Here is a 20479-nt window from a genome sequence, read left to right on the forward strand (position 1 = left end):
TTGCTGTTAATCATCCCAAAGCTATTCTGCATTGCAGTTGCCCTGGTGGCTTCTGTGCTGAATCCTTTTAGAAGCCAGAGCCGGCTGTAACTTTTTTCCTTCTCACTGCTTTTCCTCCCAAAAGCACACGGGTGCAGCCTCTCAGCTCCAGCACAGGCCGGCAGCAGCACGCGCTGCATTTGCTCCCCGATGCTGGTGCTGCTGGGTGGCACTGAGGTAGCAGCAGTGCTGGTGACCCAGCACGCCCAGCCACCTCACCAAGTTGCACCCTGCAGTAGCAGCAAACGGGGGCCTTACAGTACAGCCAGGTACTCTGCTTCCTTCCCCGCTAGAGGCAGGGGCTAACCCCCTTTTGGGAGTTTAAAAAAAAAAAAAAAATCATAATAAAGGCAGTGCAGAGTCCCCATCATAGTAGGGGAGTTGTGTCTCCATCAGTGCTGCTCTGTCCTCTGGGGCTGGGTTGGGGCAGGATGTGTCCTGGAGCACTGCCCCCGGGCCTTGGGGATGAGAAGCACTGGCCCCAACTTGGTCCCAGGCTCAACCTGCAACTGGACACACAGCTGGTGGCAGCCCAACAGGGCATTTGACCCACAGCCCAGCATAAACCCTGTAAAAATTGATTTGTAGCCCCAAAAGGCTCCACTTTGAAACCTAGCACTGCCTCCTGTGTGTGTGTCCCCCACGCTGCTGCCCCCCCCAGCTGGGGAGGTGACACCATGGGGCTGGGCGCTGACAGGGCCCTGCACCCATCCCCACCCCCAGCACAGCCCTGATGCTGGGGTCCACTGGTCCCCCCCCGTCCCCCCAGACTCAATTGCAGCAGCTGGGGGACAGCTTGGAGAGGGGCTTCAAGGGGCTCCTGGCCGCAGCTGCAGCCCCCAGCCCCAGGAGCACCCATCTGCACCACCCTTAGCCATTGAAGCGATCCTTTGGTTTCCTCTGCGCTGGCTGCTGGGGCTGTGGAGCTGCTGGGCTCCAGCCCTGGGGGTCTCCCTCCTGCCCCCACAACAGGAACAGGCCCAGAACTGCAGGTACAGGGGGCACAAAGGACCAAGGAGGGCGCCCCTCTGCCCCCTGAGAGATGCTGGGGGCCCATGGGGTGCAAAACAGGCGTTAGAAAATATTGCAATTTATTCCTTATGTCTCTCCTTCCAGAAATACACTTTTTACACCATTTCCAAGCAGCTGTCTTTAAATAAAGGCGAGGGAGGGCAGGCAGGTCACTCGGTGGGCGCCTGGCCCTCCCCGGCCAGCGGCACAGGGGCCAGGGGGGTGGCGGGGGGCTCAGGGGGGGCATCGCGGGCACGAAAGAGCAGCTCCCCCGTGGGGAGGACCTGCTCTGTTTGCCAGGTGGCGGTGGCGGCCCCGTATTGCTGGTAAAAGTCCGTGTCGGCCTGGAACATGACGAGGGCCTGGGCCGTGTGGATGCGGACGTGCTGCGCCAGGCTGGTGGCGTCCAGGAATTTCTCCCCGCAGGAGTCGCAGGCGTAGAGGATCTGGGTGTTGGGGTCTGCAAGGGCAGAGGGGAGGCCCGGGCTGGGGCGGCGGCAGGGCAGGAGCCGGTCGAACACGCCACCAGCCCCCTGCCCTCCTCACCTGCTTCCTGCACTTGTTTCACCGCTTTGGTGATCTCTGCTTTAAGTGCTTCAGTCTCGTCTGCTGTCACAGCGGCCGCCACAGGAACCACTGTGGGGAGACAGGAGGGAGAGACAATGCTGAGGGGGCTGCAAAGAGACGGGGCTGGAGAGGGGAGCAGGACACGGGGCCGGTGGGTTCCGTGCCGACTGTGGTGCTGCGGAACTGTCCCCAACCCCTGGCTCTAACAGTGCCAGAGGCTGTGGCCTCCTCCAACCTCCCTTTTGGGACAGCTCCCAGCCCCCCCCACTCACCCGTGAGCTGCGTGACAGCGGTGGCAGCCAGTGCCTCAGTGGCGAGTGTCACCATGTCATCTGAGGCCACCGTGACAATGTTGACCTCGCCGCCGTCCTCCGGCTCGAGGATCTTCATGCCCGCCTTGCCCTGGTGCACCGTCTTCACGTGGGAGCGCAGGTTGTCCACCCGGTTGAAGCCACGGCCACACTTGTCACACAGGAACGGCTTCTCCCCTGGGGGTGAGATGGGAAGTGAGGGGTGAACGGGGGGGGTGAAAAGCTCGGGGCAGCCCGGGAAGTGCAGCGGCACGCACCGGTGTGGATGATGATGTGCTTGGAGAGGTCGCCCACGTTGACGAAGGCCTTGTTGCAGACGGTGCACTTGTGGGGTCGGATGTTGTCGTGGTGGCGGATGTGGTTTGCCAGCTGGCTCGACTGCACGAACCTGTCGGGGACAGGGAGGCCATGGAGCGGGCATGGGGGCGAGGACCCTGTGATAGCAGCACCCCAGCACTGCCACGGGGGGCGGCCACAGCCCTGGGTGAGGTCCCTTGGCACAAGGAGGGGACTGGCAGGGGCCGCTCACCTCTTGCCGCAGCGCTCGCAGACGTAGGGCTTCTCCCCCGTGTGCTGGCGCACGTGGGCAATGAGGGAGCTGGCCTGGGTGAAAGCCTTCCCGCAGATCAGGCACTGGCACGGCTTCTCTCCTGGGGAGGCAGCAGGAGGGCTCAGCCACGTGGGGATTGAAACTCAACCCCCCTCTCCCCAAGAAAGCCCCGAGCCCCTGGGGAAGCACCCCAGGGCAGCAGAGCCGTGTTCCTACCTGTGTGGATGCGGACGTGCCGCTGCAGCGCCCCGGGGTCAGCGAACTGCCGCTGGCAGTGAACGCAGACGTAGGGCTTCTCCCCGCTGTGGATCCGGAGGTGCCGCTTCAGGTTGCCTGCAAGCAGACGCATCTCAGGGGGCAGTGGTGCCCTCCCATCCCACCACACACCCCGCACAGCAGTTCTTGAGGTCAGGGGTCAAGTGGTAACGCGAGCACCGTGGCGGTGGGCAAAGCCAGAACAAGCACCCCGTGTTTGGGACGATGGACAGACGGCGCTGCTGCAGTTGTACCTACAGCACTGCTCACGTTGGTCTCCTCCCAACCACCCCTCTGGCTCTGCAAGAGCTTGGGGAGACAGGAGGAAATGCCTCCATACTCCCCCACCTGCTCCTTTCAGGAGCATTCCCATTTGGGACACCGGCCTGGTCCTGCAGATGTTTTTAACCCAGCTGGAAACAAGAGGGAGATATTTGGGCAGGGCCGTGGTACTGCGTAGGCTTAAACCCTCCTCTGTCCCCCCAGCAAATCTCCAGCGCTGGGACCTCACCACCTACCAACCCGGTGCTACCTGAAGTGGTGAACTGCTTGCCACACTCCCGACACTTGAGGGGCCCGTCTGCAATGTGAATCTTCAAGTGAGCTTTCAAGTTCCCCACCTGGGGACAAACACAGGGATGCAGAGAGCTCCCCACCATCCCCACCTCCCTCCGGTGAGTACCGAAACCCTGGCCCTTTCCCCCAGCTCACCTGGTTGAATTTCTTGTCGCAGTGGGGACACTTGTGCTCCTTGTCGGTGTCGTGGGTCTCCAGGTGCCGCATTTTGGAGGTGGGGTCGGAGAAGGAGCGCCCGCAGTAGTCGCACTGGTACGGCTTCTCCCCGCTGTGCACCAGCTGGTGCCGCTTCAGGTTGCCGGAGGTGGTGAAGAGCTTGCCGCAGTCGTCGCAGCGGTACTTGGCCTCCCCCGTGTGCCGCTTCTTGTGCAGGTTCAGCAGGCTGATCAGGCGGTAGCTCTTCCCGCACTCCTCGCAGCCGTAGGGCTTCAGGGGGCTGCAGAGGAGAAGGGATAGACATGTGCCGAGCTCCTCTCCCTGCTGTGTCTCCAGCTCTGCCCCCCAGCTGTGCCCCGCTGCATCCCCCAGGGCGTCCTCAAGCCCCGTGAGGTAAAAGGGTGTGAGACAGCAAGGGCAGAGAGGTGAGTCTCCTCTCAGACTCTCTGCCCCCAGCATGCTGATTGATTTTGTGAGAGTCTGAGCTTTTGCAGCAAAAGCCAAATTCTGTAGTGAAAATGCTGGAGCCTTCCTGTAGCTGGGAGTATCCAGACCCTGCTGACCCTACAGCTGCTGACCCATCCAGATCAATCCGAGAGGCACAGAGCCACTCACCGAACTCTGGCTCACACCCGTAAGCCCTCAGGCTCCACTGTCATTGCCACGAGCTCCATCTGGCTCAGCCTGGTGGCACCCGCTGGTCCCCAGCGTGCCTTACCTGTGCGTCTTCTCGTGGGCTTTGCAGGCAGCCGGGTCGGAGAAGGCTTTGTTGCACTCCCTGCAGGAGAAGGGCTTCTCACCGGTGTGGATGCGGATGTGCCGCTTGAAGTTCCCGGTGTGGGTGAACTCCTTCCCGCAGTCCTAGAGGCGGAGAGAGACGCACAGGCGTCCGGGAACACTGGTGACACCGAGGGACAGGAGGGACAGGCTGCGGCCGCGCTCACCTCACACTTGTGTGTGACGGAGCCGTAGGCTTTCGACTCGGTCCGATCGCTGTAAGTGCCTGAGCGCAGCAGCCGGGTTTCCCCCGAGTTCTCCTGCCCGGAGTCGGTGCTCCCCGATTCGTTATCCTCGGCATTTTCTCCATTTTCTAACTTGGGCTGCACTTCCTTGGGGATTTTAGCCTCCTCCTCCTCCTCTGCCGCCATCTCCCCCTCTTCTTCCTTCCCTTCCAGCTCCACCTCTGCAGCTGTTTAGAGAACGGGGACACTACAGATCAGGAGCAGCACCAGAGACACCAAGCCCACCCACACTTCCGAACTCAAAGCCTGAGGTTAATGCGATGGGGCTCGCCCTGTGTACTTGGGGACGTCCTAGTAGCTGTGCTGTGCACACACCGGGACCTCTGCCTGGAGTCAGTTTGGATTTGCAGCCCCAAAATCCTGAGCGAACAGAGCAGCATTTCCCACTCCACCCCAGCTCTGCTCCCCGGCTCTGTGACTCAGAGCAGTGTCTTTGCGGTGAAGGCCACACCAGCAAAACCAGCAAGGCTTCAACCTGGCTTTGCCCTCAGCCCCGTCCTCCTCCCAGGAAGGGAAAGGGAAAACAGCAAAGTCACCAGCACCGCAGTCACCGCAAACGCACCTCCCGTGGCGCCGTGCTGGGGGTCGCTGCCCTTGGCCGCGGGGCTGCTGCCGCCCTCCGTGGGCTGCGTGGGGGTGGGGAAGCCATCGGCAGGGCCCGCCTGGGTGGCACCGTCTGCACCTAGGAACAGCAGAGTGTCTCGGGGAGAAAACAGACGCTCAGCTCCACGCAGCAGAGCCTGGCAGCAGGACAGGCTGCCCAAGGGGATTTTTGACGTCACCTCCTGGTTGCTGCCCTTCTGCGGGGACCTCTTTGACATCCAGCTGCTCCGCCTGCTCCTCGGGCTGTGCTGCTGCAGCCACGGGCGCCTCTTCCTTCCCCTCCTGGGTGGGAGGAACTTGTTTTGGTTTGTCCGAATCACCCCGCGTCACTGCTGCCACCGCTTTGTCCTCGCTGGCTGCCTTTTCAGCCCCTGCAAGGGAAGAGGCATAGCAGCACACCGCGCCACCTCCCGCTGCTCCGGCAGGGGCCAGAGGCCAGGAAGCTTTCCTGAACTCCCCAGGGAGACAAGGAAGGCATCAAGTCTCCAAAAAAAACCAGCGAGTGGTGCTGCACAGGGGAGCAGAGCCACAAACACCACCCGGACACCCTCTGACTGAGGCTCTGTGCATCAGGTGCATCTGGTCACCCAGCTGGGGTGCAGGTCAGGGCTGCAGCCAGTGACTGCGTGGCTCAGCGGGGGGATTTTGAGCCTCTGCAGCTTGCTGGATGAGGAAAAGCGGATCCCCAGGGAGCTGGGGCTGCAGGAAAGCTACGTACCCGTCTCGGCGGGGACCTCCTGGCTTTCCACAGGGCTTTCTGCCAGCACCGTGAGGGACTTGAGCGCGTTGCAGGCACTGACGATCTCCTGCATCTGGAGGAACCCCGCCACGGCCAGCACGTCTTCCACGTTGTCGGGGTTCAGGCTCAGCTTGGCTGTGTACATGAAGTCCAAAACCTGCCCCAGGCCTGCGAGGGACACAGCACGCGCTGGTACCCAGAGATCAGCTCCCACCCACGGCTGGATGACCTCCAGGAGCCGTGACAGGCTGAAAAGCCCCCCACCGAGCAGCCCAGCCCCTACCTGCCGTGTTGTTGATGTCGAGGTGCACCACATCCTTCTGGTCCACGAAGAGCATCCTGAAATACTCGCTGCACGCCGCCAGCACGGCTTTGTGGGCCTTGAAGTTGATGCCATTCACCACGAAGGTGCAGTCGCACAGCAAGCCCAGCTGCCGCTGCTGGTTCAGCTGCTCCAGGACTTGCTTGCTGTGCTGGGGGAAATCCATGGCTGCGGGGAGAAGGCAAAGCCAGGGGTGAGACGGGACGAGAGGCAGCGCAAAACCCAAAAGGGCTGGGAACGACAGATCGGAAAGCCACAGAGCAACCTGGGATGCCCAGGGGATCGCAGCCCCCTGCTGCCTCCCAGCTGGGCCTCGAGCACCCACCCAGACCGAAGCACGGCAGGTTGGACGGACCGAGGGGGGGCCCGGCTTGGCCTGGCCGCTGCTGTTTTGTCTCATTCCCTCTCCCACACGGTCCCTGCTGTGCCCTCCACACACGCTGTTTCTCCACTGCCTCAAAGTTTCAGCTCTTTGAGTCTCCTCTCGAGACCCTCCCAGGCCCCCAGCGCTCGGTGGGGCTCCTCTAAGGCTCCCCCAGCCTCGTGCCCAGCTCTGCCTCCATCCGGCAGCGCTCTGGGTGAGTGCAGGATCCCCACGCAGCTCATCCCGTGGGGAGCTGAGACCATTACAGCTCATTACAGTGTCCAAAAACAAAGGCTGAAGGGCTGGACGGCCTCATCGCTTGTCAGGCCAGCCCTGAGTGAGCAAGGAGAGGAGAAAACACGGGGACGAGGCACAGCTGCACAGCCAGGGCAAGGCTTGGGCTCGGCCCCACACGGCCACGGGGTGGTTCTCTGGGGGTGTGCAGCCCACCTCACCCCGAGCACCCGAATCCACGTCGGGGAAGGGCAGGTCTGGAGCCAGGAAGGCAGCCCGGATGCTAACAAAAAACCAAGGAGCCACCCAACCTGCGGGCTGGTGACAGCCCGGTGCTGGTGACGAGCCCCAGCGCAGCAGGGGGGTCACACAGGGGCCTCCTGCAGCCCTGCAGGCGGTGGCTTCAGCCCCAGGCGTTTTCCTTCGGCGCTGCTGGAGCGCAGGCACGCAGCGAGGCAAGGGAGCCTCCTCCTGTCTGTGACGGGTCGTAGCACGGCGCTCCTGAGACCTCGTGCTGAAGGATCAGCTGCACCCAGGGGACCTCCAGGACCTCCGAGTCACCTCACGGGCAGCGAGGGCCGGGCTGCTGGAGCAGCAGCGCCTCGCTTTGAGGCCTTCGGTCTCCCCCCATGGCATTCACCACAGGAAACCACAGCGGCTAAAAGAAACCCCCGAGACGCGAAGCTCCTGTTCCACAAAGCTCCTTCAGGACACACCAACAGGTACAGGAGCAGAGGCACCGAGTGCCTGCGGTCCCCAGGAGCCAGACTGCATCCGTGCCCACCTCTGTGCATTTCCCCGTGCCCTCTGTTCCGGCTGCAGCTCCTTGAACTCTTCCCTAAAATCCTTGCACTCCTTCTCGCGTGAGGTTGAGCGCACGGGTCCCGAACGGGCAGAGCTCTGCTTGTGGCTCCTTCAGCAGCCGCGCTCGTTTCTGCCCGGGGTGGTGAGCAACGAGCACACCTCGGCCTCCAGGTACCACAGAGCCAAAACTCCTGCCAGCCCCCAGCCAGCGCTCTCATTTCAGAGCTGGAACTTTCCAGAGCAGCGCTGCCATCGCAGGGCCGAGGCTGGAAAACCCGATGTTCCCCTGAGCGCCCTAAGGAACCCCCCGGTCACTGCTGTGGGCTCCCCCCTGCTCCACAGGACCCCACAGATGATCTTTTAGGTCCCTTCCAAGCCTTCATTTCCGCACGGGTTTCCAGCCAGCAGGCCCTCCAGCTCCAATGCCCCTCGAGGCTCGCAGCGAGGCGGTGCACACGCAGACAGCTCCTCCCAAAAGCTGCCCGCTGCCCTTAGGGCTAAAACCTTCCCCCACCTCTCCCCAAACACCGGGTGCTCTTCAACCAAGCACCCCCAGACTGCCCAAAATACATCCCTCGAGAGCCAGAGGAGCCAGCAGCTGCAGCGAGCTCTGCGCAAACCCCCACGTGTACGCGACGACCCCGTAAGGCTCGCAGGGGAATCTCGATGCCCCTGGAAAGGGAGGATTTTCTCAGCAGGACCAACGGCGCTGCAGCATCGCAGGGCTGGGGAAACGACGTGGGTTTGATGCAGCAGAAGGCTATTTTTGGTAAGCTGGAGGAGGCACTTGGCATCCGAACGATGACTTTTACCGCTCTGACCCTTCCTGCCCTGGGGTTTTGCTCGGTGCTTCCTGGTGCTGAGGTCAGGCTCCACGCAGCTCTCCTGGGAGGAGCAGGGTGAAAAGCTCCACTTCAGACCACAAAACTCACTGCCCTGGAGTGGTCGCAGCAGTTTCGTGCTGCTTTTTGTCCCACCTCACGTTCCAGCACCCATCGAGGTGCTAAATGACAAGGTTCCTCCCATGAGGCACCAAGGTCTGATGCCAAGGAGCCAGAACCAGGTGCCCTCTGCTCCCACCTCAGCAGCACACGAGCTCTGTTTTCCCCTCCCAACCCTGCTGCCCAGCCTTTCATTACCCGATCAGTCACGGCAAGGGAAAGCTTTGGCACTACAGCACCCACAGTCACGGCACGCTCACAGAGACAAACAGAGCAGGGGCCCTGGGCACGTCCCCCACGAGCTGTCGCTGCCCCGGCGCTGCTTTTGTGGGGAGAAAAGCACAACCCAACAGGGAAAGGCCAGGGAGCAAACGGTGCTCTGACAGCCAGAGCACGAGGGCGCTCAGGGGCAGGTGTGAAGCAAAGGTTTCGTGTCTTTTCTCTGCACCAGCTCCGTGACCCGCCACCCAGGCGCCTTCTGGTAAAAAAAAGAAGATCCTTGAGCGCAGAGGAATGGTGTAAACCGTTCAGTGAGCACCGCTCGCTGCTCCCTCGCCGTCCCTGTGCCGCACAGCCCCGTGCTGGCACCCGAGCTGCTCGCTGAGCGAGGCAGAGGTCAGACCCAGCTCTCCGAGAGCCGTCCCAGGACTTTAAACAACTCCCGGCCGAGTTTTTGTTGCTGTGACAGGCGCAGGAGCGAGGCCTGGAGAGCACCAGGGGGGGACAGGCCGGGGGGGGGCCCAGCAGCCAGCGCCCAGCCGCAGCCCCGGGGCCTTTTGGCTCCTTGCACGCAGCCGGGGCTGCGCAGGGCCCGGGGCCACCTCTTGTTTTTTTTTTTTTTCCTCATTTTTTCCTCATTTTTCCCCATTTTTACCCCACCCCCCCCCCGGCCTGCCCGGGGCGCTGACACCGCGGGGACCCCCCTGAGGCGTTCTGGGGACCCCGGCCCCGGCCCCCTCCCGCAGCTCGGGCCCGGAGCGCCCCCCACGGCCCCCCACGGCCCCGCTGAGCCCCCCGAGCCCCCCGTGTCCCCCCCCCGCCGCCCCCTCCCCACCTGCCATGCCGGGGCCGGCCGCGGCCTCACAGCGCCGCCCGTGACACGGCCCAGACAAAGGGCGCCGCCATCTTGGCGCCGGGCGGAAGCGGCGTCGCCCCCTCACCGCCGGCGGGGCCCGCGCATGCGCGGCAGGGAGGAGGCGGGAGGGGCGGGAGGGGGCAGGGTCACGTGGCGCGCTCGGCGCCCTCGGGCCCGCCGCCATCTTGCGGCCGTGAGGGGCCGCGAGGCCGGGAGGGGGTCGGGGCTGTGCGGCCTCTCCTGAGGGGGGGTCGGGGCCGTTTGTGCCCCCCCAGGGGCTCGTGGCCGGGGGTCTCCCCCTGAGGGGGGCTCGGGGCTCCCCAGGGCGTCCTCCCGGCCGGGTGGGGCGGTGGCCTGGGCGTTGTGCCTCGTGGTGGTGGTGGCAGCTGTCCCCAGAGGGGGGCTGCGGGGGGTGGGCTCGGTGTCTGGCTGTGGTGCCAATAAAGGCTGTTCCCAATCCGAGTGCTCCTGTGATTTATTAATCGCCTCAGGGAGCGCAGAGGGCTGGGGGTGGCCGCCTGAGGAGCTCCCCATGGGTGTTGCGATGCGCCGGTGGGTGCGGGGGCATCTTTCTGTCACATGCGTTTTAGTGGCAGACTGGAGGCCACACAGTCCCAAAAGCACAAATAAAATAAATAATGTTCCTATTCCTGCCTCACCTCCTTCCCCACGAGGTAGGCATTTCATAGCCAGCCTGCCAAAAACGAGCCCGTTACGGGGCCAAACTGGAGGGGAGGGTGCTGGGGGCGTGCTGCTGCTGCGGCTCTGAGCTGCCCCCTCACCCTCCCACCCCGCTCTGAAATCTGCTGCAAACCCAGTCAGTTTGGGGCGAAAAAGCCTTTTTTCCTTCCCGTAGGACGTGCTGGGTAAGGGCCGCCTGCCAGAGCCTCACCGCTAGATGGCAATGTGTGACCGCGGCGGGTGCTGCCGCGGCACCCAGGGGTGCGATCTGGGGGCACAGCGGGTGGGTGCCGCTGCCCGGCCCCTGTACCCCCGGCCCTGCAGTCCTGAGCCGAACTGCGTCTTCTGCAGACATTACAAGCTGTTGTGATGGTGTTTAAACGTTGTTTCTCACAGCAGGCAGTGCGTGGATGAACCCCGCATCAGCTCCTGCCTCGCCCGAGTTGCTGCTGAGCCAGAAATAAATCAGAGCTCAAAGGACTGCAGGCAGAGAGCCTCGTGCCCGTCCTTCGCGGCGCTGCTCAGCAGCCATCAGGGGACAAACCGACCTCGCGGCTCGCCCCGCGTGCCCTGGCAATCCGAGCTGGGCGGTGGTGTGTGGTCGCTATAAACAGCCGCTGGCCCCGGGTGCTGTGTTTGTACACACGGCCTGGCCTCCTTCCACCCCTGACGCGGTGCCCGGCCTCCCCTCCCGCCCTCGGGGTGGCTCCGGGGCCGCGTTTGGTCCCGCCAAGGAAGGAGCCCCTGGGCTTGGCGGCCACTCTGCGGCTTGGCGGCCGGGCTGCGAGACCTGCTGGCCGTGCCGCAGCCTGCCGCCGGTGGGCTTGCCGGTGGGCGAGCGGAGGAGAAGGGGGTTTGGTGACCTTCCAGGTGGGCTGGCGGCCCAGCGGCTGAACAGCTGAGGGAAGGGCTCAGAAATAGAGCGGCCGGGAAGAAATGAGTCACCCCGGCTGGAAATAAACAGGGCAGCGGGCACGGAGGGAGCCGGGCTGCTCGGGACAGCTCTGTCTGCATCCAGGTTTTTGTCCAGGAGGAGGAACTGCTGTGCCTGCTACCGACACCCCCGTCAGGGCTGAACCCGCAGCCGCCCCGGCACTGTAACTCAGCCTCTTTGGGGAAAAAAAAAAATAAATAAAATAAATATGGCAGAGACAGTAGTTGTCAATAATTTATCACAACCCAGTACAAGCTGTATATACAAAGAGAAGCTCTGGCGAAGGGTCGGGGAAGGGCTCGCTCCCCGGCCTCACTCCTCACGTCCGTCCCAGGGCGAAACCTCCCCTGGAGGCTCCTTGCTGACTGCTGCAGGACATCCAGCTCTTCCCGATCCACCCACGCCAGCCAAAAATTAACGGTGTCCAGAGCCTGCAGCCTCCCGGGGGGGGTGGCAAGCGAAGGATGTGTGCCCCCATGCGGGTTTCACCCCTCGTGCCTCTAAGGGAGCCCGCAGGGAGCGTTCCCGTCCCCTCCTTGCCAACCCAGCAGGGTCACGGCCAGCTCAGTGGGCTCCCCCGCGCCCACGCAGCTAAATGAACACCGGTGTCACCCAAACGCTACCCACACGTCGCCTACGGGGTTGGGGGGGGGAAGGCCCGTCCCCGGCGCTGTGCCCGGCCGCTCAGATTTTGATCTCAGTCCGGAAGGTCTGCTGGACGTGCTCGGTGTGCTTGGCGGGCTGCCGCCGTGCCCGGATGGTCAGCGTGCCGTCATCCCCCAGAGAGGAGGACACCGACGTGGGGTCCACGTCCTCGGGCAGCTGGCACTTGTGGGTGAAGGTGTTCATGACGGTGCCGTCCCCAGCCAGCTGCGAGGGGAGAAGGGGAGGATGGAGGCTGTGAGCGGGGCTGGGGACGCTCTGTCCCCTGCCCTTGGGTGAGGCCTGCGGTCACGCCTTGTGTGCGGTGTTAATATTTATCTCCCCGCAGGTGTGGTGGCGAGGTGTGAGTCACCCGGAGGGACAATGGTGCCTTTTTTGGAGCTGCTGCGTGCTCCCGGGGGGGTTGAAATTCGGGGTGTGGGGAGGAACCACCTGGAAAAGGTGTGATTGTGGGGATGGGCAGCCGCCAGCTTGTCCGGCCTCGTGCACTGACACCTCGCGGGTGTGATGCGTGGGGACAAAACGATGAGGAAATGGTGAATTTAATCCCACCACTGCTACATTACGGCCAGGACCAGCGGGAGGTTGGGGGACGGCGTCCCTATGTCCCCAGGCCAGCGTTGGGGACGGGATTTGGGGTCCGTGGGTGGGTGGGGTGGCGGTGGGGGCGCGCTCACCTTCTCGGCGTGCACCTCGATCTGGTTGTTGGAGGTGGTGACGATGATGTCCTCGGGGGCGAAGTCGCTGACATCCACCGTGAACTGGTAGGTGTTGCCCAGGGTCTTAATGTTGCCGGTGCTGCCGGGCCGAGCTGGAGGGGAGCACGGGGTCAGCGCCTCCCTGTCCCCCTCCCCAAAACAGTGTCCAGGGCCCCCTCACCTCCCCCCAGTGCTGCCTTAGCCCCCCACAACCCTCCCGCTCCCCCAAGATAATTCAGACACATTTCCCACAGCTCCGGCTTTGATCCCCCAGCCCAAGCCCCCCGACCACCCTCGGGGCGATGCCGTGCCAGGCGCTGAGGCCCCCTCGCCCAGCGCCACTTGCCTGGGAAGCCCAGCGGCTCGCCACGGGGCCGGACAAAGCTCCCAAAAAGCTCCATGGGGCGAGCGGGCGACGACGACCGGCTGTGGTGGTGGAAGCTGTGCTCCGACCGAAAAGCAGACGAGGATTTCACGTTCATCCACCTCCCCAAGCGTCCGCAGTGCGGGAGGGGAGCGAAAGCAGCCGGCGAAGCCCCCTCCTCGGCCTCGCGGCGAAGACGAACGGGGCCGGCTATTTCGGGGGCGGCCGCCGAGCTTATAAAGCCCCGTTAGGCTCTCGGCCGCCTTCCAGACCTCTTGTAAAACCGGCTAAATTTAGGTCCTGCTACATCACTCTGGACACCGTGGAAATTTTTTCCTCTCTCCCCCCCCTCTCCCCGTCGCTGGCTCCGCTCCTCCCCGTCCCAAATCCGATGCCATTGCTGGCGTTCCTGCAGGCCCGGATAACGCGGGCTCCCGAAAACAGGAGGATGGGGAGGTGGCACAGGGGTATGTGGGGGGGAACGATGCCCCAAAAGGATGGGGGGGGCTTGGGGGAAAAATCCCCAGGGCGCCTTCCAGCGCGGCCGCGCCAGCCACGTGGAGTTTGTAGTAATAATAATAATAAAAAGTTATTAAAAGTGTCCTTGTGGGGACACGGGACTGGAGCGCGGCCAAGCTGGCGGCTGTGGCAGCACCCTGAGGGTGTTGGGGGGGGGAATTCCCTGGGAGGGGGTCTCTGCCTCCCCCCCAAAACGTAGCCACATCCCGGGAAGCTTCCCCCCACCCTAGGACGGGTGAGGCCGTATTTTGGGGCAGAAAAACAGGAGCTGGTGAGCAGCTCTGCGAGCAGACCATGTAAGGCTTTATTCCCCGTGCTGACCCGCCGGGCAGCGCTGCCAAGAAATGCGGGGGGGGGGGGGGGGCTGTAACGTGAGTACCCCCCCGTGCTGAGTAATTTCGGCGGGCGCCTGAGTCACCCTTGGCTCTTCCCTTGCACGGAGATGCTTCGAGGCCAAAGCATCGCTGAGGGCTGGGGGCTGCAGCCTTCCCCAAAGCCCCCCCGGGCTGGGTTGGATTTGCCCCCCCCCGGGGCGTATTCGGAGGCTGAAACCCTCCCCGCTCTGCTCCGGCTGGCTCCAGCCCGCGCGGGTCCATCCACCTCGTCAAGGTCGTTTTTAATGAGCTTGTTTGCAAACTCATTTCCACCACGGCACAGGCAGAGCCCGCAGCACCGGCCGGGGCAGCCCCCGGTTCCCAAAACGTCCCCAGGATGGAGCCCCCCAGCCCCGAGGTGCCCCCGGGGGGGCTGCAGGAGGAGCAGAGGGTGCTGGTGTCGGCGCACAGCTGGCGGCCCTGCCCCAAAGCCCGCAGGAGGCTCCGAGGTGAGACCCTCACCCCTCTTTTTGGCCACCTTGGGGCGGTTTTATTTGGGGGGGGGGGCTGTAGCACCCCTTTGGACCCCCCCCTCGCCCCGCAGGGTGCCTGGAGCTGGTGAAGCGTCAGCTCTTCCGCGTGGGCGAGGACTGGTATTTCCTCTTCGTGCTGGGGGTCCTCATGGCCCTCATCAGCTTCATGATGGACTTCATCGTCTTCAGGCTCTACGAGGGTAACAAGGGGCTCGAGCCCCAAAACCGGGCAGTGGGATGGGGAGGGAGGCGTGGGGGGGTGTCTGTGGGGGCAGCCCCCCTCCCGGCACTTCTTCTGCAGCCCACCGGTGGCTCTACCAAGAGGTTGGGGATTATTTGGTGCTCAAGTACCTCTCGTGGACCATCTACCCCGTGGCCATGGCCGCCTTCTCCACTGGCTTCTCCCAGAGCATCACGCCACATTCGGGAGGTGAGCGGGCACCCCCCGGCCTCCCCACACCGCCCCCACTGTGGGGAACCCCCAAAACTTGGAGCCCCCCCCAAACTTGGAGTTCCCCAACTTTGGAACCCCCAAAATTTGGAGGGCCTCACCAACAAATTTGGAGCTCCCCAACCTTGAAGGTACCCCCCCAATAAATTTGGAGCTCCCCAATCTTAGAACCCCTAAAATTTGGAGCTTCCTAAACTTGGACCTCCCCCAAACTTGGAGCCCCCCCAATGTGGAGCCCCCACAGCCCGAGCTGAGCTGGTGCCACTTTCTCCCCCACCAAGGCTCCGGCATCCCCGAGCTCAAGACCATCCTGACCGGTGTGGTGCTGGAGGAGTACCTGGCCATCAAAAATTTCGGGGCCAAGGTGGTGGGGCTGACCTGCACCCTGGCTTGCGGCAGCACCATTTTCCTCGGCAAAGTGGTGAGCAGGGAATTCCGCTGGGAATTTCGCCGGGGGCTCAGCCCCGCGGCTGCTCAGCACCACGGCCCCTCCACGTCCCCAGGGTCCCTTCGTGCACCTCTCCGCCATGGCCGCGGCGTATCTGGGGAAGATGCGGACATCAGTCACGAGGGAATATGAGGTGGGGGAGCTGCTGGGATGTTATTTTTTTTTTTTAAACCATTTCCCTTCAAAAAACAGGGGATTTTGGTTAACCCCCCCTCCTCCGCAGAACAAATTCAAGCAGAACGAGATGCTGGTGGCAGCGCAAGCCGTCGGCGTGGCCACAGTTTTCGGGGCACCCATCAGTGGTGAGGGACCCTCCCCAATCCTTCCCGAAGCTGAGGACCCCCGGAGCCCCCCTGAGCGGGTCCCCCCGTTTTTCCAGGGGTGCTGTTCAGCATCGAGGTGATGTCGTCGCACTTCGCCGTGCGGGATTACTGGCGTGGCTTTTTCGCCGCTACCTGCGGCGCCTTCATGTTCCGCCTCCTCGCCGTCTTCAACAGCGAGCAAGGCAAGGCCGGGCGGGATGCGGCCCCGCAGCACCTCCTGGCCTCCCCTCAAAACCCCTCCCGCCTCCCCAGAGACCATCGCGGCGATTTTTAAGAGCGACCTCAAGATTGATTTCCCCTTTGACCTGCCGGAGACCTTCTTCTTCATGCTTTTGGGGTAAGGAGGGACCTGCTGGGGACGGGGTCCTGCGCACACCCTGCCCATACCTGCCTGTGTTCTGCCTCTGCCCTGCCCGTACCCTGCCCGTATTCTACCTGTATCTTTTTCATATCCTGCCTGTACCCTGCCCGTACCCTGCCTGTCCTACTCGTACCCTGCTCATATCATGCCCATACCCTGCCTGCACCTTGCTTGCACTTGATCTGCGCCCTGCCTGCGCCCTGCCTGCACCCTGCCTGCACCCTGCCTGCACACTGCCCCTTCCCCTGCCCCTTCCCCTGCCCCTTCCCCTGCCCCTTCCCCTGCCCCTTCCCCTGCCCGTGCCCTGCCCGTGCCCTGCCTGCACGCTGCCCTCTCCTCCCCAGGGCCATCTGTGGAGCCATCGCCTGCGCCTACCTCTTCTGCCAGCGCTGGCTGCTGGCGGCCGTCAGGGAGAACCGGCTCACGGGCAGGCTGCTGGCTACCGAGTCCGTCCTGGGCGTCCGTGTGTCTGTCCCACGTGTCCCCAAACACCCCGCGTGTCTGCGTGTCCCACCCCACACCCCACACACGCCCACCCCGCGCATCCCCGCGTCCACCCCGTGCACCTCACGTGCCCCCGCAGTGTCCGTGTGTCCCACCCCACGCACACCATGGCCGTGTGTCCAACCTGTGCAGCCACACGTCCACTCTGCGTGTCCGTGCGTCCACCCCGCGTGTCCGTGCGTCCCCCCAGTACCTCCGTGTGCCCACTCCACGCGCCCCACACCCCCACATGTCACCGTGCTGCGTCCTCACCTCCTACCCCCTGTGCCCAAACAACCCCCACCTGTCCAAGCGTCCCCCTAGCGTGTCCGTGTGTCCCACCCCCCACGTCCACACACCTCCCCCATCCCGTGTCCGTGTGTCCATCTGTCCCAGCCGCCCCCTCTCCCCCCAGCAAGCCCCTGTACTCGGCGCTGGTGGTGCTGCTGCTGGCCTCCATCACCTTCCCTCCGGGCCTGGGGCAGCTGATGGCCTCCAGGGTGAGCAGGGGCTGGGGGGCTCCCCCCGCCACCCCCCACCCGACCCCGTGCTCATGCTGTCTGTCCGTCCGTCCGCCCAGCTGTCCATGAAGGAGCACCTCATCTCGCTCTTCGACAACCGCACCTGGGGGGTGCTGGCCCAAAACGCCTCGGTGGCCCCCACGGTGCCCGGGGACCCGCGGCGCCTGTGGCAGGAGTGGAGCCACCCCTCCGCCACCATCTTCGGCACCTTGGCCTTCTTCCTGCTGATGAAGGTAGCCCCGGCCCCTCTCGTGCCCCCTCCCAGCACCACCAGATGCTGTCCCCATGGGGACGAGCCCCCCACCCCTGTGCTGTGCCCCCCCCCCCCCCTAGTTCTGGATGCTGACCCTGGCCACCACCCTGCCCCTGCCCGCCGGGTACTTCATGCCCATCTTCATCTACGGTGAGCCTGGGGGGGGCACCCAGCCCCGGGGCGCATCTGGTCCAAGGGGGGCACAGGGGGTGCATGGAGCCCTGGGGAGAGGTACGGGGGGTGCACCCAGCCCCGGGGTGCATCTGGTTTTGGGGGGGGTGGTGGTGGTGGTACAGGGGGTGCATCCAGTCCCTTTGGGGGGCGTAAGGGGGGTGCATCTGGCCCTGGGGAGGGGGGTGCAGGGGTTGTGTGCAACCCTGGGGGTGGGATTTGCATCCTGGGGGGACATGGGGGAGGGGAGGCCGTGTCATTTTTGGGGGGGGGGACATGGGGGAGGGGGTGTCCATACTGGGAAGGGTGGGTACCTGCAGCCCCTTTGGGGGGGGTGATACCCAGCCTTGGGGGGGGTGCATCTGGCCCTGTTGGGGGCACAGCCTGGAGGGGGGGGGGTCCATCCCTCCATCCATCCCCTGGGGGTCCTCGGGGGCTTCTTGCCCCCCTCCCACCCCCCCAACCCCACAGGAGCCGCCATCGGGCGCCTGATGGGGGAGGTCGTGGCCTTGCTCTTCCCCCACGGCCTCCGCGTGGAGGCCACCACGCACCCCATCGTCCCTGGGGGCTACGCGCTGGCCGGTAAGTCGGTGACACTGGGGAGATGGGGACGGTGACGGCGACGTCCCCAACCCTGCACCAATGCCACCCCCCTGCCTCCCCCGGGGGGGCCGTGCCGTAGGAGCCGCCGCCTTTTCGGGGGCCGTCACCCACTCCATCTCCACCGCCCTGCTGGTGTGCGAGGCCACCGGCCACCTGGCCCACGTCCTGCCCGTGGTCCTGGCCGTGCTGGTGGCCAACGCCATCGCCCAGAAGTGCCAGCCCTCCTTCTACGAAGGCACCATCATCGTCAAGAAGCTGCCCTACCTGCCTCGCATCCGCAGCCGGCACATGGCGTGAGGCCCGGCCCCGGCTCCCCGCGGGGGCTGTTTTGGGGGGAAATCCCCGCAGAGTGGGGAAAATCGGGTTTTTGTCCCCGTTCTCCAGCTCCTACCGGGTGGTGGTGGAGGAGTTCATGGATCGGCGGGTCGTGGCCGTGGCCAAGGGCGATGGCTTTGAGGAGGTGCTGGCAGCCCTCAGCGCCACCACCGATGGGGAATACCCCGTGGTGGAGAGCGCAGGTAGGGTGCGGGCACCCCGGGGGCATGGTGGCCGTGGGGACACCTCACTTGGTGGCCGTGGGGACATGGGGACACCTTACCTGGCTCGTGTCCCCCCCCTAGAGTCACCCACTCTGGTGGGCACCGTCAGCCGAGCCCGGCTGGTCGCCTTCCTGCAGAGCCGCGAGCACCCACGGGCGCCCCCAGGGCCGCTGCAGGAGAAGGTGAACCCGAGGCACCCGCTGCACCCAAAGGAGAGGTTTTTCCACCCCAAAAAATTAACGCGTCACCTTCTGCCCACCCCTGCAGCCAGCCTCCATGGGGACAGTTGGGGACGACTGCGCCATCGAGCCCGTCATGCTGCAGCTCTCGCCCTGGACCTCGCTGCACCAGGTTTGGGGTGGGGGCAGGCGGCACCAAGCCCCCCCCTTCCCCAAATTTCGGCTTTGTCCCCATGTGCTCCCCCCTCCCCACAGGCACACCACCTCTTTGAGCTGCTGAAGCTGCAGCACATCTTCGTCACCCGCTACGGGCAGCTGGTGGGGGCTGTCACACGTGCTGAGGTGGGACACGGGGGGGGGACACGGGTGGGGGGACACCTTTGGGTGGGGGGACACAGGGGGACAGCCCCCGTCCCACCGCCTCCTTCCCCCTGCAGCTGCGGAGAGCGATTGAGGAGCTCGCCAACCCCAAGTGACCGCCGTTCCCGCTGCTCCGCTTTAGCCATTAAATGGTTTTTTTTGGTGCCATTTGGTTAATTTTGGCACAGCGACAGAGGGGGCCACCCCAAAACACCCCCCCCCCCCCCCCCCTTTCCCCCCAGCATGGAGGGAGCAGCTCGGTCCTGGGGGTGAGGGCGCAGTGCATCCGACCCCTTTGATGCCAAACCTTTGGTTTTGGGGTCACTGGAGCCCTGTGGGATTTGGGGACAGCGGGGTGGGCTGTCCCAGCCTTGTGCCCATCCTGCCCCCTGTCCCTGCCTGCCTCAGTTTCCCCTTTGCTGGGAGCGGGGGATGCGTGGGGCCAGCTCTCCAGCAGAGTGTGCTCGTGCGTTACGGACACGGGCACAAACCCCATAAACCCAAACCCATAAACCCGAACCCAGAGGTGCACAAACACCCGTGACACCTCCTCCTCCTCCTCCTCCTCCTCCCCACCTGCTGCTGCCGGGCTTTCGGGGGTGCACGCGCCATTTGGGGGGTGCAATTAGCATCGCCTCATTAAGCTGCTGCAGCGCTAATTAGAGCCTGGGCTTTCCACATCACTGCAGCTGTTTGTAGGGCTCGGGTGGGGGCTGCGGACCAGCCAGCGGGGTTTGTGTGTGGGGGGGTGTCTCCCCACAGCCAGGGTCCCACAATAGGGTTGGCCAAGTACTCAAAAACCCCCAAATCTCCCGAAAATCATGCTCCTATCTCAGCAATGGGGTCATTTCCCGCCCCCCCTTCCCCGGGGCCATCCCCCCGTAACGGGGCCACCAGCTTGGCTGTCCCCCCCCCCCCCAACAAATCTCTGCAGAGCCCCATAATTATCATCACCCTTATTTGCATAATTAGCCTTAATTATTGCAATTAAACGTGGCGGGTGTTGTGCAACCCCCAGCTGCTGTCCTGGGCCCTGGGGGCTCCCCCGAACCCCCCCCCCAAGCCCTTTGCCCCAGCGCAGGCGGTGCCGTGGGCTCCCCAAAGCGGGGCGCAGCGTTTCGGGGAGGGGAAGGCGCAGCAAGACGCTAACGAAGGCGGCACAATTAATCCTGGGCAAGCCTGAACCCAGCCGGAGGAGAGGTGAAATGGGGTCAGCGCCAGGGGAACACCCAAAAAGCGGGGCGGGAGCTGGGTGCTGGCAGCCCCGAGGGGGTGCGGGGGCCGGAGGTGCTGGGTGGGGTGGGGGAGAGGCAGCACCCGAGGAGGGTGCTCGGGGGGTTGAGGACACCCAGGGGTGACGGCACCGCGGCACCCACAGCGCTTGGGAAAGGTGCTGAGCGGGTATGGGGGCCACAGCACCCATATGGTGCACCCATGGGTGGTGCTCAGCAGGATGAGGGCACCCTAGGGTGATGGGACCGTGGCACCCATGGAGGGTGCTGAGCGGGCTGA

The 20479-nt window shown here is 64.3% G+C and overlaps 3 protein-coding genes across 5 annotated transcripts; 1 reads left to right on the forward strand and 2 right to left on the reverse strand.

Annotated features, from left to right (window-relative positions):
- Window positions 1–1128: 1128 nt before the first annotated feature.
- On the reverse strand, window positions 1129–9655 carry ZBTB17 (zinc finger and BTB domain containing 17). Of its 3 annotated transcripts, none has more exons than XM_084300006.1 (15): window positions 9549–9655; window positions 6113–6319; window positions 5809–5997; window positions 5270–5461; window positions 5050–5163; window positions 4410–4654; window positions 4184–4326; window positions 3445–3745; window positions 3266–3353; window positions 2695–2811; window positions 2458–2578; window positions 2186–2316; window positions 1890–2105; window positions 1597–1686; window positions 1129–1510 (listed from the first exon to the last, which is right to left on the reverse strand). In XM_084300006.1, the coding sequence occupies exons 1-15, from the start codon at window positions 9553–9555 to the stop codon at window positions 1221–1223; spliced, it is 2451 nt and encodes an 816-aa protein (XP_084156132.1). In that variant the 5' UTR covers window positions 9556–9655; the 3' UTR covers window positions 1129–1220. The 3 variants fall into 3 exon arrangements, with proteins under 3 accessions (XP_084156132.1, XP_084156131.1, XP_084156133.1); XM_084300005.1 differs by having other exon boundaries at window positions 5050–5169; XM_084300007.1 differs by lacking the exon at window positions 9549–9655 and adding an exon at window positions 7061–7278 and having other exon boundaries at window positions 5050–5169.
- A 1749-nt stretch (window positions 9656–11404) lies between these two features.
- Window positions 11405–13143, reverse strand: HSPB7 (heat shock protein family B (small) member 7). The gene is made up of 3 exons (XM_084300158.1): window positions 12892–13143; window positions 12525–12658; window positions 11405–12054 (listed from the first exon to the last, which is right to left on the reverse strand). The coding sequence occupies exons 1-3, from the start codon at window positions 13025–13027 to the stop codon at window positions 11869–11871; spliced, it is 456 nt and encodes a 151-aa protein (XP_084156284.1). The 5' UTR covers window positions 13028–13143; the 3' UTR covers window positions 11405–11868.
- Window positions 13144–14139: 996 nt separating this feature from the next.
- On the forward strand, window positions 14140–19083 carry CLCNKA (chloride voltage-gated channel Ka; the record flags this gene model as incomplete). The annotated part of the gene is made up of 19 exons (XM_084300211.1): window positions 14140–14251; window positions 14347–14475; window positions 14577–14705; window positions 15008–15147; window positions 15230–15307; window positions 15398–15476; window positions 15554–15679; window positions 15750–15834; window positions 16203–16304; window positions 16757–16841; window positions 16922–17095; window positions 17196–17265; window positions 17758–17868; window positions 17969–18182; window positions 18274–18407; window positions 18510–18610; window positions 18696–18779; window positions 18863–18949; window positions 19045–19083. The coding sequence occupies 19 exons, from the start codon at window positions 14140–14142 to the stop codon at window positions 19081–19083; spliced, it is 2079 nt and encodes a 692-aa protein (XP_084156337.1).
- Between the last annotated feature and the right edge of the window lie 1396 nt (window positions 19084–20479).

The sequence above is a fragment of the Netta rufina genome (assembly GCF_964035555.1).
Source record: "Netta rufina genome assembly, chromosome: 22".
In the NCBI taxonomy this organism is placed as follows: Eukaryota; Metazoa; Chordata; class Aves; order Anseriformes; family Anatidae; genus Netta; species Netta rufina.

Excerpts from the sequence above, each read along its gene's own strand:
- ZBTB17 (XM_084300005.1), bottom strand. Across the intron at positions 4,327-4,409 it reads CCGTCACACACAAGTGTGAG|GACTGCGGGAAGGAGTTCAC; the intron begins GTGAGCGCGGCC and ends CTCCGCCTCTAG. Across the intron at positions 2,106-2,185 it reads GCACATCATCATCCACACCG|GGGAGAAGCCGTTCCTGTGT; the intron begins GTGCGTGCCGCT and ends TCTCACCCCCAG.
- HSPB7 (XM_084300158.1), bottom strand. The coding sequence starts at position 13,027 with ATGAACGTGAAATCCTCGTCTGCTTTTCGGTCGGAGCACAGCTTCCAC. Across the intron at positions 12,659-12,891 it reads CGAGCCGCTGGGCTTCCCAG|CTCGGCCCGGCAGCACCGGC; the intron begins GCAAGTGGCGCT and ends GCTCCCCTCCAG. Across the intron at positions 12,055-12,524 it reads TCGAGGTGCACGCCGAGAAG|CTGGCTGGGGACGGCACCGT; the intron begins GTGAGCGCGCCC and ends CTCCCCTCGCAG.